At 37.0% G+C, this 17467-nt stretch overlaps 1 protein-coding gene across 1 annotated transcript; it reads right to left on the minus strand.

Annotated features, from left to right (window-relative positions):
• Positions 1 to 579: 579 nt before the first annotated feature.
• LOC123192353 (E3 ubiquitin-protein ligase KEG-like) lies at positions 580 to 16977 on the minus strand. Its single transcript, XM_044604876.1, has 16 exons — positions 15910 to 16977; positions 13506 to 13868; positions 13174 to 13404; positions 12792 to 12917; positions 12359 to 12695; positions 12102 to 12259; positions 11628 to 11785; positions 9963 to 10081; positions 9678 to 9812; positions 8665 to 8789; positions 7366 to 7470; positions 7044 to 7277; positions 3459 to 3792; positions 3159 to 3347; positions 2748 to 3053; positions 580 to 2462 (listed from the first exon to the last, which is right to left on the minus strand). Exons 1-16 carry the CDS (start codon positions 16713 to 16715, stop codon positions 1224 to 1226), a joined length of 4965 nt encoding a protein of 1654 aa, XP_044460811.1. The 5' UTR covers positions 16716 to 16977; the 3' UTR covers positions 580 to 1223.
• Between the last annotated feature and the right edge of the window lie 490 nt (positions 16978 to 17467).

The following is a 17467-nucleotide window of genomic DNA, read 5'->3' on the forward strand; positions in this document are numbered from 1 at the left end:
TTTGTTGGTACTGTTTGCTAATATTCAGTCTATGCACTGACTTTACATTTAGAACTCTTAAATTTTAAGAAAGAATTCTCTTTACACTTGGTGCTTGAAAACCAAATTATATGGTATCAGTTCTCTCCTCTCGCAAGGATTGCAGAAAGATCTTTAAGAGCAAAATTAGATGCTACAATCTAGTTCTTGAGGAAAAATTTTGCAAATATCCGGACAGCAATTACCATATGCTCATTATAAAAAATAAAATAAAATAAGTTTTATTTTTCCGCTGAAGAGAGTATCCCTTTCTCAAGTTGTTTTCATGAGAATATATTTTGTTTTTGCGAAGAGTATGTGGTTCCTGTCACCAAGTTGGATTTTGAAGATGGAAAGAGAGAATGAAAATTACAAGTAAAAAATTGAGACGGGTGATTTATACTTTTTGTAAATCAACGAATAAGACAAATTCTATCCATCCATATGACAATTGTTATTTGTTGATACCTTAGAGGAACCGATAAAGCAATTTCCCCTTGCCTCCATCAGGCCAAGCATGAATCATCTACGTATTAAACCCAATCAACCTAAACATTAACATAAATTAATAGGCATTCGATCTTTTCAAAATAAATTATCTACATATATGAAAATGGCTATATCACACGCTCTCAAAGTGCCTTAGTTCAAGAAATTCCAATCGATCCATTGGGGCTAAACTTCTGCTCAGAGCCATTTGCATTTGGGGTTGTGGACACCCCATGACTACTGTATTGGCAACTCAGAAATAGGGCCAAACCTTTTTCAGGAAACATCAGAAACTACTGCAGAGAATACATGACCCATGTGAATGGAGGGTTACAAAACCTAATGCTGATAACTCACAATATTATAATGTTCAATTTGCACAAAATACATATAAACGACCACATATATACCTCGCAGGCTCAGCAAGATACAATGGCCTACCGCTATCTTTTAACCTTGCTGCTCTTGTATTTCCTATAAATTAATGGTAAGGCGAGCCAATTTCTCCACACCTGCTCTGTATCCATCTCATCTATCGGTAGTTTTGTACTTTAGATTTTTATTGACAAAATAAATTCCCTTGTGGCCGCCTCACTGCAGGTAGTTTTCAGCAAAATCTGATCGTGCAATGCAGTGGACTTGCTCCACCCACTTCTTGAGCTGGAAGACTGGTTCTCATAGCTTTAATGGCAAAGTGCAAGAAACGTTGAAAGCACTCACGAAGCACCTCTCCCATCTGATGAGCTTTCATCAAGTGCAATATCAGCTGGATCACCAATCCATGGTCTCCCTTCCCTCCACAGAAATTTAATCCTCAACTTCCCATTTGCATCTACCCCAACCACCTGCCCCCTGCTTGCATGAGTCTCCATTCCCCAACCCCACCGTGGAGTTACTAACCCTTCTCTTATCTGCACTTTGTCCCCCACTTTGAATGGCCGAACCCTTTCCATTTCCCATGCTTTGCAGAGCCAGAGTCTCTCCATAAAGCAGAATGCCACCCATAGTTCCCCATTTTCCATTCGATGCACCACTCCAAGGCTCATATGACTTACCTCTCCCCATTGGTAAGTTGGAGTTGTAACAGATGCTTTCACTCTAACCCAATCTCCAATTTGGATTTTCTCTTCCTCTACCACCTCTACCTCCGCTGGATCAAGCATCCAAGTTTTGGAGCCAGCTGGGGTATATATTCTCAGCTTGCCATCAGCATCAATTGCAGATATTGTGCCAATGCTAGCATGGCTATGGCCTGACCATCCAAATTTTGGGTGCTTCACATTGGGTTTAACCCTTACCCTTTGCCCAATCATTAGCCTCTGCACCTGTTCAAGATAGGCTGTAGGCCCCACCCACCTTTCTTGCTCTCCACAAAATCCAACAAAAGTGCTTCCATCCGAATCATCTTCTTGATACCCCATTCCTTGTACAATACCAATACTACCTGGCCCAATAGATTTCCAGGTATTGGCAGTTTCTCTCACCCTCACCCATTCTCCAACTTCAAATATCTGTTCTATCTCAAGATCAACAGGATCTCCTCTCCACAACCCTGGTAAACCAAAGAATGCTACTCTGACTTCTCCATCAGCATGAACACTGGTAATAATTCCTCGTGAATCTGGTTGAGCCCCTCTCCAACCCCACCTTGGCTCACCCAATCCAGCTCGAAAATGGACATGCTGCCCAACCTTAAAGGAAGGAACCTTCTCAACATCTGTGTAATGCGTAATCCACTTCCCTTTACGGAAACAGCAAGCCAATTCTAGATAACCGGTCTCTTGTACGCTATGCACGACGGCTATGCTTTCCTTCCCTATAGTGTTCCAATCATAACTTGGTCTAGCACCTAGGCTTGGTTTTGAACGCACCCAATCACCAACTTCAAATCCTGAAAGCCGCTCAGCATCTCCAGGAGAAACTCTCCACAAGCTATGCCTGCCAGTAACTCTTACCTACAAAGAGACAATCAAAATGTTACCGATCTAACATAGATAGGTTTCATAAAATTTACAGAGTATTTACACACACATTGTAGACCTGTGTTGGCAAGTTTCCAATTTTATAGCACCTATTTAATGAAATTGTTAGAGCTTAGTATGGCAATGAATTCATTCACCGTTTGTTTCAGCATGAATTGTTGACTAGCTAGTGCAATAATTTGCATGGAGAAAATGAATCAGGAACTAACACCCTAAGAGCTTGTTAACATGCACAAGGTCAAAGATAAGCATGCTTACATTTAAGGCTCCATCCATGTCAATCCTCTCAATTTTTCCAACAGTTGCAGGAGTTTCATTTGACCATCCAAGCCGGGGCTGAGTAACGGATGGCATAACATGAATCTCTTGTCCAACTTCAAAAGGAGGTACTTTCTCCACATCCGTTACAGAGCAACTAAAAGGCTTGCTCCTGAAGCAGAAAGCAACACCGATATCACCATCATCCTCCAAGCTATGAATTATTCCGATGCTGTTACGCGTTATGTCCTCCCACCCATATTTGGGAGAAGATACAGATGCTTTTACTCTTACCCAATCCCCAACCTATTATGAATGAGCAGACGGATTTACAAAGAAGTCGAATAATTAAAACACACCTCAAAGATTCCAAATCTGACATACAAGAAAGAAGGAATTGTCATATTTTACCTTGAAGTCCTCAACCTTCTCCATGTCAGAAGGATCAGCCTGCCACGGTATTGGTCGATTTGGAATTTCAATTATTAGCAGACCATCATTCTCTATCTCACTGATCTTTCCAACACTATGATGGGTCTCACCACCCCAGGCATATCTAGGCTCCGCAACAGATCGCCTCACACACACTCTGTCACCAATCTGTAAAAACAAACAGCTGATTAAACTTTCTTTCAACCAACAAAAATCAATAATTGGGCAATTTATGATTTAACAGTATCCATAGAAGAAAAGAGGAAAATTCTCCCATACCCTAAAAGGGGCAACTGGCTCCACCTCTTCTGGTTCACAATGCCACGGATTTGGAAGATAGCTCAGTTCTAACAACAGACTACTATCTGGTCTGACACAGTACACTATACCAATGCTCCCTGGTGTTACAGATCCTAGTCCATGCTTTGCAGTAGTGAGCGTAGGGCGAATACGAACCCAATCTCCAACCTTGAACTCTTCAACTCTTTCCATCTCTGCAGGGTCAGCTTTCCATCCTCTTGATGCTCCAGGAAAGCCAACACGGAGGATCCCATCATCATCAACACACAACACAGTTCCGATACTGTCACGAGATTGACCACGCCAACCAAACCTGAAAATACAACAGGATCACCCATCAATTAAGAATTGAACAAATTTTATTTAATACAGGGGAATACAGACTCGGACAAGGCATACTACCCAAAACTTACATTAGATATGCCTTCAAATCATGTATACAGAGAGCTAAAATAATGCAGCAACTATATAATTAACATAAGCCTGTTTCAGGATCATCATATAATGTATCTATATGTTAAATCCCATGTTTTGAGTGGGATGTTGCAAACATGAGCAACAATATATAGATATATAAATAATTTTTCCAAAATAAGACTCCATCAAGAACCAGATGAATGTTAGAAAGGTGTAACAAAATGGTGTTCAAAGGAAAATTTTGAAGATACAAATGGGTTAACGTTAAGGCAAGGTGAACCTCATTAACATTTTTCTTGTACCAAGGTTTTAGGTGTTTCAATCCATGTGATACTAAGCCCCTAAAGTCTAAGCTAGCTTGGAAGAGGTGGGTTCGCCATTTCTACAATTTGTTGATCACAATCTATTAATTTTGGCTTGATACCAGGATTCAGGTTGACGTGTCCAAAAGTATTATTATATGAATTAATACATAGAAAAATGAATCTCATGCCAGCTGGATTTAGCACATGTGACTAACCTCGATCTTTGAATTTTTCCAACATCTTGTTAACAAGGAAAGGAAAAAGACTTCAAGAGTGCAAGAAAGCTTGTATCTTGTTAAGGGGAGCTTATTCTAATCCAATCAGTCTAATCTGGTTTGGCAACTTTCCAACCCATTCTATATAGCTTCCATGCAGCAAGTAGAAATTGGGGGAAAATACAAAAGTTCATAAAATAGAATAAGATTATAATCACCTAGAATAACAGAGTCCTCAAAAAAGAATAAAACCACAAGAAATTTAAAACCATTCCAGCTCAAATATGTAGCTAAGGTGAAGTTACTTGCAATCTCCAAATATTTTGTTTGGCTTTCACAAAAGTAGGATCGACAAAGGAGCCATAATTTCAAGAGACCCATTTCAACTGTGATTGTCTAAACTGAATGTTGTGTGAGAGAATTCTTAAACATGTGTATCACTTGTTCCTGCAGAGAAGCACTAATTTAAGTATGTTCATGCTTTTGGTAAAGGAGACAAGGCCAACGATTTGTAAAATTAAACAGTACAGGCTACTTATGTTGCATTGGCAAGAAAGAAAATAAAGAAGCTTTGAAGGAGTTTTAAGTAGATATTAATCTTTTGTCTGAAAGATGTTAGTTCAATTTAGAGCTTCCATCTTTATGGTTTTCAGGATGTATCTTTGTCTCTACCCACTTAAATTGGAGAAGACCAGAAGAGTTTTGGCCTAACTTTGTGTATTTGTTATTAAATTTCAACCTAATTGAGAAGCTACAATTTTTTTCTTTATAGTTTTGACAGATGTTCTGCATACTTACATGCTGTTAGGTTCTCCCTAGTTTTTTTGTAAACAATCAATTCACCTTTTTTGCAAATGGCATTTTATTAGTACAAGTCTTCTTTGTTCTTATCCATTTATTTAAAAAGAAAGAGTAAAAGGACAGTATTGACAACAAGAAGTCTGTTTAGATATTAATGAGACATGAAGCATGCATAAAATCCAAAGAAGATTATTTATATTAGGTACCATATAAACATTGCATAAGTTTAAAGCATGATGTTGCATACAAGTACAACAGGAAAAGGAAGATAATAAAAAATGAGATTATCAGCCTAGAAACTTCAGCAAAACAGAACTAGGATAGCACAAGTATATTATCTAAAATACAAACAGATACTCCTAAAGGCCACATTCAATCTGTGAAGCATACTTTAAATCCCAAGTCTACTGCTGTTAGCAGGAAACAAAGCTAATTTCAAAATTGTGTAATCACATAGAACCTCTGTTGCTCTAAAAGGTGTCAGTACATGCTGGTTATGAAATTTTAATTGATCAGATTAAATTAGTCAATGTTTGGGAAACACCAATACATAAGGGGTTAGTCAGACAGTTAGGCCTATGTTTTGCTCCCTCAAGATCTGGGATTAGAATGTCCTCATGGGCAACCCACATGCCAAAAGGCCACCATTTCCTGCTTCTCAAAGATGGTATGGTTCAGTCGGGGCTTCAATTGTGAACTTAGGTTTGTAAAACCAGTTTAGGGGATTTCAGAATTATCAGGAAAAAAAAAAAAAAGGAAACCCGGGAACCACCAGCCAGTGCTGAGCATGTGGAAAATGTTTTACACACTAATCAAGGACGACAAAGAATAATTAAAACACAACACCAGTAACAGTTACTTTTGACAATCAACTCAGTCCCTACTGAACATTGATATACTTCTGAAAGTACTTGAAGTCCCTTAAGGACAAGACTTACAAGGTTTTTTCTTTTTAATTGCACCCTAAGAACAGAAAAAATTGCACTAAAAGACAGAAGTCTAAGAGAGAATTAGGGGTCCAAAGGAACATCAAAACAGCCACTAAGAGGAAAAGTACTATATACCTCATATCAGAAAAGGGTCTAACTGCAGATAGTTACAGTTAGCAATAACTGAAAATACAAAAGGTAAAATGAAAGTTTCCAAAATCAGTGGAGATCCATATATAGTTTTGTTAATTTCACACACTGCCTTCAGCTAATCGTCCACAGCAATTTTTAATCGTCTGTTACTTATTAAGAGAGATTGTACAATAATATATGTAGACACTTTAAGTTAATTAAAGGCTACAGCACCAATAATTTTTCCTTCAAACTTAAAATGCTAAGACAAAATGATCTGACAAACAAGACAAATAAAGAGTACCCATAAGAAAAACTAATTTGAATAATTTCATTTGAGAAATTTTGATTGTTTAGCATTATTACAAGCCACATATACTACATAAATGTTACAGCTAGAAAAGCAGTTGAAACTGATTCCAAACAAGATGAATAGTGAACGAATTTACTGTGCAAAATTATTTTGTTACGAAAAACAACAGAAAATCATGCCATAACATGGTTGGTAACCTTAAAACTATTATTTTTTTATATCCCAGTAACAGTCCCCATGGATTGATCATTTCCATGGATCAATTTAAGAAACATTAACTTATTAACACGTAATTTGCCTTTTCTTTGAAAAGCTATAATAGTTGTGTCATTATGTAATTGAGTGTTTCTTTATCCTTACTTTAAAATCACCTAATCTAATGATGACACATCATCAATGTATCCATTTTGTGTATTTAAAGTATGTATATATAGTTTTATAGAAATGAATACCTTGGCTCTTTGACATCTGGTATTAGTTGGACATGTTGTCCCCTGTCCAGTGGAATTAACTTTATAACTTCATTTGCCAAAACATGAGCCTCTCCAGAACAAAATGACACAATAAGATTGTCTTTGTCGATGACGCTTTGCACAAAGCCAACACTTCTAGGCTTTGCACCTTGCCACCCATGGGTAGGAGTTGCAACACTCCTTTTAAACTTAATCCAATCCCCCACTTCAAATCTGAACAAAATTGAGAATTCAAGCGTCATGTTTAGGAAACTAAAAAAATTTATCAAAAAGAAAACATCAAAATATAATCCATCCTCACATTGTAGGAGAAAGATGAACTCTCCTAATAATTAGTGCCTCCATTAGATCTTCAGAAATCCATTCCCGGGGAAGGGCCTCCAAAAAGTCACGTAATGTTTTACCACTGTCAACAATACATGCATTACAAGTCAACTGGAAAGTATAGCTAAATATTGCATCTTGGAGCAAAGTAGGATATTTTAATCAATGTCTAAACAAGTAAACCACAGTGGATGAAATGACAATAAAAATGCATCAGACTTTGTAAACTCTAAATCTAAAATGGGCCAGAGTAGCCAACTTTGTCCAAAAAGGCATTTTTATATGACTGGACATGGTGCATACCATATTTATTTATTTTTAAAAACTTAAAAGAAAAACAAAGCATGGCCCTCCATGCTTCAGGTTATGAAAAATGGTGGGGGTTCGACAGTATTTGTCATAAAGCAGCACATAAACATATCCCTTTAGGCTTCAAAAAAAAGAGATTTGGAAAACGTCAAAGAGGAAGATGATGATGATTCATCGTGGGACTAAAAACAGTTTCTAAGCATCTATTTGGGCTTCCATTTTTCTGAATTTAGGTACATCTTATTCCTCTATTTTCCAAAACTAGGATAAAGAAATTGTTTAGCAGCAGAATATTTCAGAATACCACTTGTTGCTATGATTTTTGAATGATAAAATCTTGTACACACTTTGTGGATTTGGAGTTTGCCTTTTTTGAGGATAAATTATTCATCCTCTTGTAAATCTCTTTACATGGGAGGTGAAGAATTGCATGCTATATGCTAGCATATTGAACTCTGGGTCCCTGTTCATACTGATGACCATTTCACAAACATTAACCAAAAATTCTCACTACTGGATCTCTAGTCAAAGGAAAATTTAACCAGCTACATCTCATCAAAATCCAGACTCATTGTGTTTATGTTCTTACAGTTCAAATGATTAAAAACATCCCAGAATATCAAATTTTCAGAATAATACAGTGTATGCATATATCATTATCTAGATAATCATGACTGAAATTAAGTTTCTATAAAAAACAAATAATAAACATACACTTTGGTGACATTTAAATTCGATCACATGAAGAATAGATCAGTTTAGATACAATTAAATGTTAAGATTTTCTGCCTTTTTATTGGAGCACATTTGGAAGACAGAAGGTAAACTCAATTTATTTTTCAAAAGACAATGGAAGAGTGCTGCTAATTTTAAATTTTTATTGTGAAATTTGATATCATTGGAGATTATCTCTAGAATCTCCACAGAGTAAACAAGACACATGAAGAAGTTTAACAGAACTACTTGCCTGTGGTTCCTAACTTCAACAGCAGCATCTGGATTTCTAAGCATAACAATAAGCCATTCAAGGTTTTCACGTATCATTTTTGCAGCATCCGCGGCTATATGGAAAGCATTATCACCTTCATCATCCTGAAATGATGAGTGAAGACAGTGTAAGACGAATGCAAAAAGTATCACAAAGTTGTCAGGAGAAGCAAGAGATTAGCACATGAAGTATACACATTATAGCAAACTAATCAATATTGTAAACTGATGTTATTTTACTCTAATTGTCTTGATGTTGGAGTTGACCACAAGATGACTTCAGAGAAAAAAAATTTTGAATCATAAATGATAAACAATAAAGATTCAAGACTAAATAGGGGATGTTGACGAAGACAGTATCTATTTTCCTTGACTGTTTAATCAACTAAGGATATACCAATTTTGAAGATGAAAGATCATGCATCCAATAACTAAATTATCAAAGAAGAATCAATACCATTTTATTTTTTATACCAGAAATATAACTTTGGAAACCTAAATTCCTCCAAAAAACCAATCTTCTGAATGGAGGCTTTGGCCTAAGGGGAAAAGAAATTAAAAAAAAAAAAATCATCTATTCGAAATCATTTATACATGCACATGTAACAAAAACATTTTAGTCTTTAGAGTTTAATCACATTCCAAAAAATTTAGTCTATTTTGCCAAATAGACAATGTATAAGATGAGAAACCAACAACCATTTTTCTAAAAGACTTCTTTCCCAAATTTGAGTGCAAATATTTAGCAGGTGGAATTTGCCCACACAAAGCTTTTCCAGAAGTAGCTCATTGAATCAGATTAGAAAATTTTTACCTAGCATTATTAAAAAGAGGATAAATTTTTCCATTCTGAGGAACTATAAAACAAATATCAGACCTAGCATATAAAGAAGGGTTCCAAGCAAGAGTAAGTTGCTTTAGGTGTATATTAAAAACCAATTTCATTTAACACTCTGTAACAACAGTTTTGAATAAAAAGGGGGAAAATGGAACCTGCAAATTACAGTCGGCCCCAGAAGATAAGAGCAGCCCAACACAGGACTTAGCGCCTCTAGCCAATGCTACATGAAGGGGTATTGCATTATGAACATTTCGAATGTTCACATCCACTCCAGCATCAAGAATAATCTATTTAACATTTGTAAAATATAAAATTATCATGCAGAAACCAGAACAAAACAGAAAAATTCCAAGAGTTCACATCTGCTTCAGATGCTCATGGGCATCAGTTACAATAAAAGTACTATGTACATAATTGTAGGAATGTCTTCAACTTACTTTGACCAACTCAACATCATCAGCCATAGCAGCAATATGCAATGCAGTCCGATTCTGGGCATCTTGGGCAGTTGGGTCTGCTCCAGCAGCAAGCAATATTCTCACCAACTCTCTCCCCTCTGGAAGTATGTAAAAAAATAAGTTATATATAAAATCATGAAATTAAAGTGAAGGATAAAGAGAATTAAAACAATGCTGAAACAATGCAGTGCAACAAATAGAATCAGAAGTGAAAACTTAAAACACAATACAAACTGAAAACAACAATTTACGGCAGGTTTCTGTCAAAATGTGAGCATCTCCAAAGGCAGCAACAGGAAAGGGGACAAAATTGGCCATAAATTATCATTTAAAAATGCTTATTTTTTCATCTTCCACAATATAGTATCATCGATGCTCTTCATCCAGAGACCTATAAATTAATGAAGTAGAAGTTGTTCACAAAAACATGTCTGGAACAGGACTACTCAAGTCCGATAGTGATCATTATAATTAACTAGTGAACACTGAAAGAAATCACACTCAATCTTGTTTCCTAGGATGGCAAATGTCAGATTAACTTAGTAATTTTTTTCTCAACCTTCAACACCACAGTTATTAATCTATTAATAATTCAATTTAAAAGTTTGAATTCCCTGGGACTTTATTTTTTATTTTAAATATAAATAAACCAAGTGCTTCTGATATTTACTGCTCCCTAGAAAGGTAAGTAATAATTATAAATATAATCGTCTGTATACTTCAGTTACACCCACATCATGAAGTTGATGGGTTGTTAGGTTGTATATATGTGGTTGGGCACCCTCCTCATTTAAGTTAGCTCTTGGGAGTGAGTTTTACCCAAGCCCATCTATGCATATGAGAAAATTAGTTTAACTCCATTTATTTTGACCAACAAAAAATAATCTAGCAAGTAATCAACGAAGTAGGACTAAAACAATATAAAGTCTGAAGAGCTCAGGAAACAACTTTTAACCAACACAGCAAGTCCACAACACTCAAGAATTTTAAAGAAGGCGATAAAAAAGCTAACATGTTATAAGGCATTTCTTTCAAATGCTTGAATATTTGAAGCTGATGGCCTATACAAGTCATAAATTAATAATTCGAGAACAGGATAGAAGCTCTATTGAGTTGCTTTTAGCAAGGACTTTATAGCCTGCATCTGTATTGGAGCAATGTAAAGTCACATTTTATTTTGGTGATCATGTATACAAGATTTTTGAGGTTCCTTTTTTTTTTTTTTTTGGGTAGAGGTCTAACTCTCTTACAGTGGATACCTGGTCCACCTTGGCGTTTTTTTTATACTTCAGTATACTAGTATTTTCTCTACAAATATAATATCACATAATTCTATCTATTGTTAAGTTACCACTTGAACGAAAATTCAGTTGAAGAAATGGGTCTAACAATAGTAACATGTCCCTAACATGCAATAGAATGCCAACCAAAAATATCAATAACCAAAAACCACAAAAACAACCATAATCACAAGCATAAATTAAAATAATTTAATATAGTAAGGGATTTATAAAGCAAGATCACTTCGTCAACTTGAGTCTAATATCATGTCAAGTTACCACTTGACCAAATGCTTAAATATAAATGTTATAAACCTCAACAATTAGTTATATGCTTGAGCCACTCTAAAATTTAGAACATTACCAACTTCATGATCTTTCTTCAGTGCAGCTGCCATACACAATGCTGTGCCAACTGGGCTGGGAATGTCAATGGCCTCAGCAACTTCTTCTGGAGATGCAACATCAACCCACCTTTTAACAACCATTACATTCCATGTTGCTACACACAAATGCAGTGGTCTGAAACATAAAAATTAGATGAGCAGCATTAATGATAGCAAAGTAAAAAAATATAACATACATAACTTTGACTAGCAACATCCAAGGAAGTGAATGTTTTAGAATGAATTGCAACAAATATTGGCTCAATTTTTCAATACCTATAAAAAATCTTAGAGCCACAGAATTATTCCACCCTAACCACACCTTTCTACCATTTAAAAAAGGAAAGAGATGATAATGAATGGAAGTGAAAGAAAAGAAGGAAAAGACTGAACATCATGTTTCTAATATCAATATCAACTTGTGAGAAAGGAGAGCAAAAGTATCTGCTCACGTCAAATCTTTTGAGTTTAGAACAGCCATTGATCTACAACCACCATTTTCCAATATAACAAGAGCACAATCTGTATATTTCTTCCCGACAGCTCTGTGGAGTACAGATTCACCCTCATCATCTACCGCATTGGGATCAGCTCCAGCCAATAGCAACTCCTGAAGATTAGTAGTTTATCAACTATAGAACCTTGAAAAAATAGAGAACCCAAATGATTTTTAAAAAATCAGCTATATTAGGATGAACTGTAGACCTACCCGCATGCAATCAGGTTGGCCATGGTATGCACAAACATGAGCAACAGATGGACCAAAGCCTTCCCGCAATCTAGATCTAACATTAGCACCTCTTTTGATAAGAGCACAAACACATTCTGGGGATCCAGCTGCTAAAGCAAAAACAAGCGGAGGATCACCATCTTTGTCCAATACATCCACATTTGCCTCTGAATACTCCAGTATAGCCTCAACCAACTCAGCGCTACCACGTCTACAAGCCAAATGAAGGGCAGTTTGGCCATCAGCATTTTGTGCTTCCAAAAGTGAATAAATAGAGCTGCCAGAATTTCCTGATGCATTCTTTGCAAGCAGATCTCTGCATGAACAAAGAAAAGGGAATGAAGAAGTTAGAAAGTTAAGATTTACTAAAATAACAGTCAGTACAGACTGATCTGCACCAAAGCACACTAACCTGACACCACTGACATCCCCTTCAGAGACAAGTCGATGTAGATGGGTGGGATTGTCTTGAAAAATATCCAAGTCACAAGGAGGAGATGGCTCCATCACATTTGATCCAGAACGTTTGGTAAAGCCTCTGTACCAGACAAATTAAAAAGAAAATATCTACAATCAAGTCAAGCAAACTAAACAGGTTGATTCTTCTTTCTCTTCGCACACACAGAAAGTAGAAGATATATGCATTATGTGAAAGAAATTAATGACAAATGATCTCAGCAAGATTCCAATCAAGATTCCAATCAGACTAAGAACTTAGCATCTAAACGACCAGAAAGCAAAAGATTTTAAGTAATCGCAGCGAAAGATCACATTCATTAATTGCAAGTTCTTACATATCAGGACTTGCAGGAGGACTTCGTGGAAGCTCTTGCAAATGGCGGAGAAATATTGCTAACATTGCATTAAAAGTTGGTCTTTTTGATGCCTTGAACTGCAGGCAGTCACCAATCATCTTCCACAATTCCCTAGGTATTCCAACACCTACTATACTTGCATATTGTGGCGGTAATTTTCGTGTTTTTACAACAGCCCGATAAATTTCCTCAGCACTTAAGCCAGCCCACCTGCACAAATAATGTCAACTGGTCTCACAATGAAATCATACCACAAATAAGAAAAATCAACAAGGAAGAAATTAAGAAAAACATTAAGTTTCTTCACATACGGGATGGAACCTGTGCACATCTCCACCAATGTACAACCAAAACTCCAAGCATCCGATTCTGGTGATATACCTATTGCATCATCCCAAAACAAATTTAAAGACTTCTTTACTGGCTCCCATGCCTCTGGAGCTGTATAGTGTGGACTGAGCATTGTGCACTCCATGCATGAATGGATCCTAGAGGAATCACACTCTGGCCGAGCTTTCCGACAAGCAGGTTTCTTCAGAATTGCAGCAAGTCCATAGTCAGAAACCACAGCTCGACCATTTACATCTAAGAGAAGATTGGATGGTTCCAGATTCATACAAACAACACCTGATGCATGAAGTTCAGCCACACCTCGTGCAATATCTGCCCCGTATCTACAATTGGGGGAAAAAAACCATGTTACCACAAAAGCCACAGCCAGCGAATATTTACCAATTATACGATAGTAGAAGCTTAGAACAAATGAAATGTTTATGGTAAAGAAACTAAACCCTACATCATCTTTCTTCAAAAAAGAAAGATGCATGAGCCAGCCACTTAGAGAACAAAACTTTTGCATGCTCTAATCCTGAAACTTACAAACTTCCATGTGAAAAGACCAACTTATCACATATTAAAAATTTATCCCACTTTGCCTTTGCCTTCCACTCGACATTAAAAAACTGATAATTTATGGTAATCCATTCATCATGAGGAGGATATAGGTATTTGAAATTAGTCAATTAACAAACACTTTCAACTAAACACAACTCTAATAAAGGCAGAAGACAAGAGCTATAGCCAAAGAGAGCAACAGTGTGGCCACACCAAGCTTGAGATCCAAGGGATTTGGTGAGAATGCAGAGCTTGAGCAGATCTTTAGTGCCTCAACTTAATGATTTCAAAGCCACTTTAGTAAAAAAAATAAGCCAGTGAAAAAGAAAGTGATATCCCGGATCATTTCCCTCATTTATCCTATCATTGATACAACAGAGATTCCAATAATTGCATTCCAATGAAGTAATAAAAGTTCACAGTCATAAAGTTCCCACCACCATATTACTCCTTGAACAGAGAATCTTACTGGCCTCATGAATGCATCAGTATTCTTAAAGTTGTTTTTCCACATTCTAGTCTCAAACAATTATACATGACATTGTGAGATGTGAAGGTACTCGAAATATATATAATTTTCAAGGAGGGAACAAGACAAGTTCTCTAATCCACATTCCAATCCCATTTGTATGGTATAACATTCTGAATTAGTCAGAAGTGATTTCTGCCAAACCCCACTCAACACAAAAGACATATAAATTTTGGGCAGTGCATACATTATGCAGCTTGAAGGAAACAATCACCATACATATTTTTTACTACAACATCAAGTAGACCCCTCAACCTCCCTTACTCCCTGCTAAAATATGAATAGGTCACGATGGATACTCTAAATCTATCAAAAGCTCGACTCAAATTCCTAAAATTTGCTGGAAATGGACAATGGAATTCATATGAAATCTCACTTTAAACAGGTTTCTGACAAATTACTTAATTGGAAGATCAGAGAAATTTGGCCTTAAAAAGGTTCTTTTCCCCACAACTATCCTTACTTTTTTCATTGACTGGTAGAAGAAAGAAAAACATTATAAATCTTAGATATCAAAAAGTCATAAGCACAAAACCATTCGCACTGATCCCCCACCTAATATGAATCAGAAGTGAAGTGACATTATCAATCCTCAAAGTTCTACACCATAACAAGGTTTACATATCTCTCTGAAGCACTATGAACATACTGTACATCCAGTGGCAGCACCGTTATCCTTTGAAACCAAATATCAAAACTGAACCCCAAATGTCCAGACCAAACCATAACATAACCAATCAATATAAAACCGCAAAGAAACCATCACCGTAAGACTACAGACAATTACTCACCACACAATGCAAGGTCAAATAACTCCTGAATAAAGAATTAACTTAAAAAACCCTAAAAGACTAATAAATTTGTCGGGTGCCCTTCTGCAGTATACTTTCTCTACTCTAGTATGAGGCAATGCCTTGATCTGTGCGTGCAACAACTTCTCCCAACCCACTTAACAAAAAACCCACAGATAATCAATCACTTCATTCCAAGCGATCAATTAAAACAGCATGAAAAACGTATCACAAACACCCAATATAAAACCTCAATGAAACCACTGCTTAACTCACCATTTCCGCCAAGTAATCAATTTAAACTAAATATAGAAACTTAACAAACTCTGGAACAAAGAATTAAATTAAAAGACCACTAAAAAAGACCCCTTGATTTTGTTAAATGCACTACCAACTTGATAAAAGAATCAACATATAGATGCTCAGACATACAAAAGAAGCATTAAAAGCATAGACATTGCACACGAAATTAAGCTTTAAAAAAAATAATAAAGCAAAAACCTTAAAATTTGCTCCAAAGTAAGCCTTCCTTCACTCCCCTGCATCGCAGAGTGAACAGACCCACTACACTTATCCATCACAAGGCCCAAACACCCTTCCATCCTCAAAACCCCATGAAAAGTGCACACATTTCTACACCACATGGACGCTCTCCTCAGATTCTCCAGCTGCCCAATCACCCAATCCACCTCCATTTCTTCTCCCACCACCACTTTCTTCACTGCCACCTTGTGCCTACACCTCCCATGGGCCCCACCGATCCACCCGACCCACATCTCCACCCCCGCCCTCCTTCCTTCACCTAATTTGCTCACCAATTTCACCTCCTGATGCAGCCCGATCTTGATCACTGGACCGCACGCCCCCGAACTCGACGCGTGGGACCCTCTCACGCTCCGCCCCAAAATCACATCACCGTCTTCATAGTTCCCATCATTATGATTATCGTTACTACCATGATGATTATCTCCGTCACCACCACCGTCGTCATCGCGTTCATCCTCTTCATCATCTGAGGTGACATCGCTGTCGAAATTGGGGTGTGTGTTATGGTGGTTGTGGTTAGCGTGGGCGGCAGCGGAAAGGATGAGAGCGAGGACAGCGAAGTTCTTCCGCAGCGCGTTGACGGAGTTACCGACGACGGAGACGTGGCGGCAACGGGGGCAGGAGAGGGTAGTGTCGGTGGAAGCAGCAAACATTCTGGAAAGACACTCCTTGCAGAAGCCATGGCCGCATTGAAGAAGGAGTGGGACCCGCTCTTTGTCGTTGTAGCGCGTTTGGCAGACGGAACAAGAGGGAACTTTCATTTTGATTTTAGACAGAAATTAAATTGGACTTGGAATTGAACCGAAACAACGGCGGATTAGAAGATCCGGAGAGCGAAAGGCGGTAGATCCATACCATAAGAGAAAGAATTAAGGGTTTTAAAGTAAGAGCAGTGAGTTGAGTTGAGTTGAGTCGAGTCGTGTTTGGATGGTGAAGTAAAAAAACGAAAAGTGCTTTTGGGTTAGCTTTTGCTTACACCTGGAGTTTGTTTGTCTGTTTGTTTGTTTGATTGAAATTGTAGTTGGGCAGATTTGGCAAGTGCCTGGTGTGAAAGACGAAAAAGCTTACATTTATATCTGTTCACTTATGGGAAAAGGGGGAAGGCTTTTTCAATCTTAGCCGTCCAACGTTGAATATTTATATTTCAAGTCATTGATGGGGCTTTTTTTTTTTTTTTAATTTAATCCGAAAGAGGAGCAAAACATCTTTGGTGAAATATACTAATATTTTTCACTGCTAAAGTCGGAGATTCGATCTAATCATTTTCCAACTCTTTACTATATTTCTGGGTTAAATTCATAGTTGTCATCAACGAGAGATCATTATATGATCTTTGGTAAAATGACCTGAATTATTGATATATAATTGGGGAGATTCCATCTGATTGAGTGAATTATACTTCTCCTACTCAGCTAATTTCTTCCCTGTTTATGGGAACTCCTTTGCAATAGCCATATTCCATGCTTTAATTTGGGGAAATCTCAAAGTGACACTGGGAGATTATATTTCATCA

This window comes from Mangifera indica, chromosome 12 (genome assembly GCF_011075055.1).
Source record: "Mangifera indica cultivar Alphonso chromosome 12, CATAS_Mindica_2.1, whole genome shotgun sequence".
NCBI lineage: Eukaryota > Viridiplantae > Streptophyta > Magnoliopsida > Sapindales > Anacardiaceae > Mangifera > Mangifera indica.

Bases quoted from the DNA above. Each gene is read 5' to 3' on its own strand.
- LOC123192353 (XM_044604876.1), bottom strand. From the start codon at position 16,715: ATGAAAGTTCCCTCTTGTTCCGTCTGCCAAACGCGCTACAACGACAAA. The intron at 7,471-8,664 runs GCAAGTAGTTCT...TATTGTTGACAG, and splicing joins GTTGAAGTTAGGAACCACAG to TGGTAAAACATTACGTGACT. The intron at 3,793-7,043 runs GTATTCATTTCT...TTGTATTTTCAG, and splicing joins CCAGATGTCAAAGAGCCAAG to GTTTGGTTGGCGTGGTCAAT.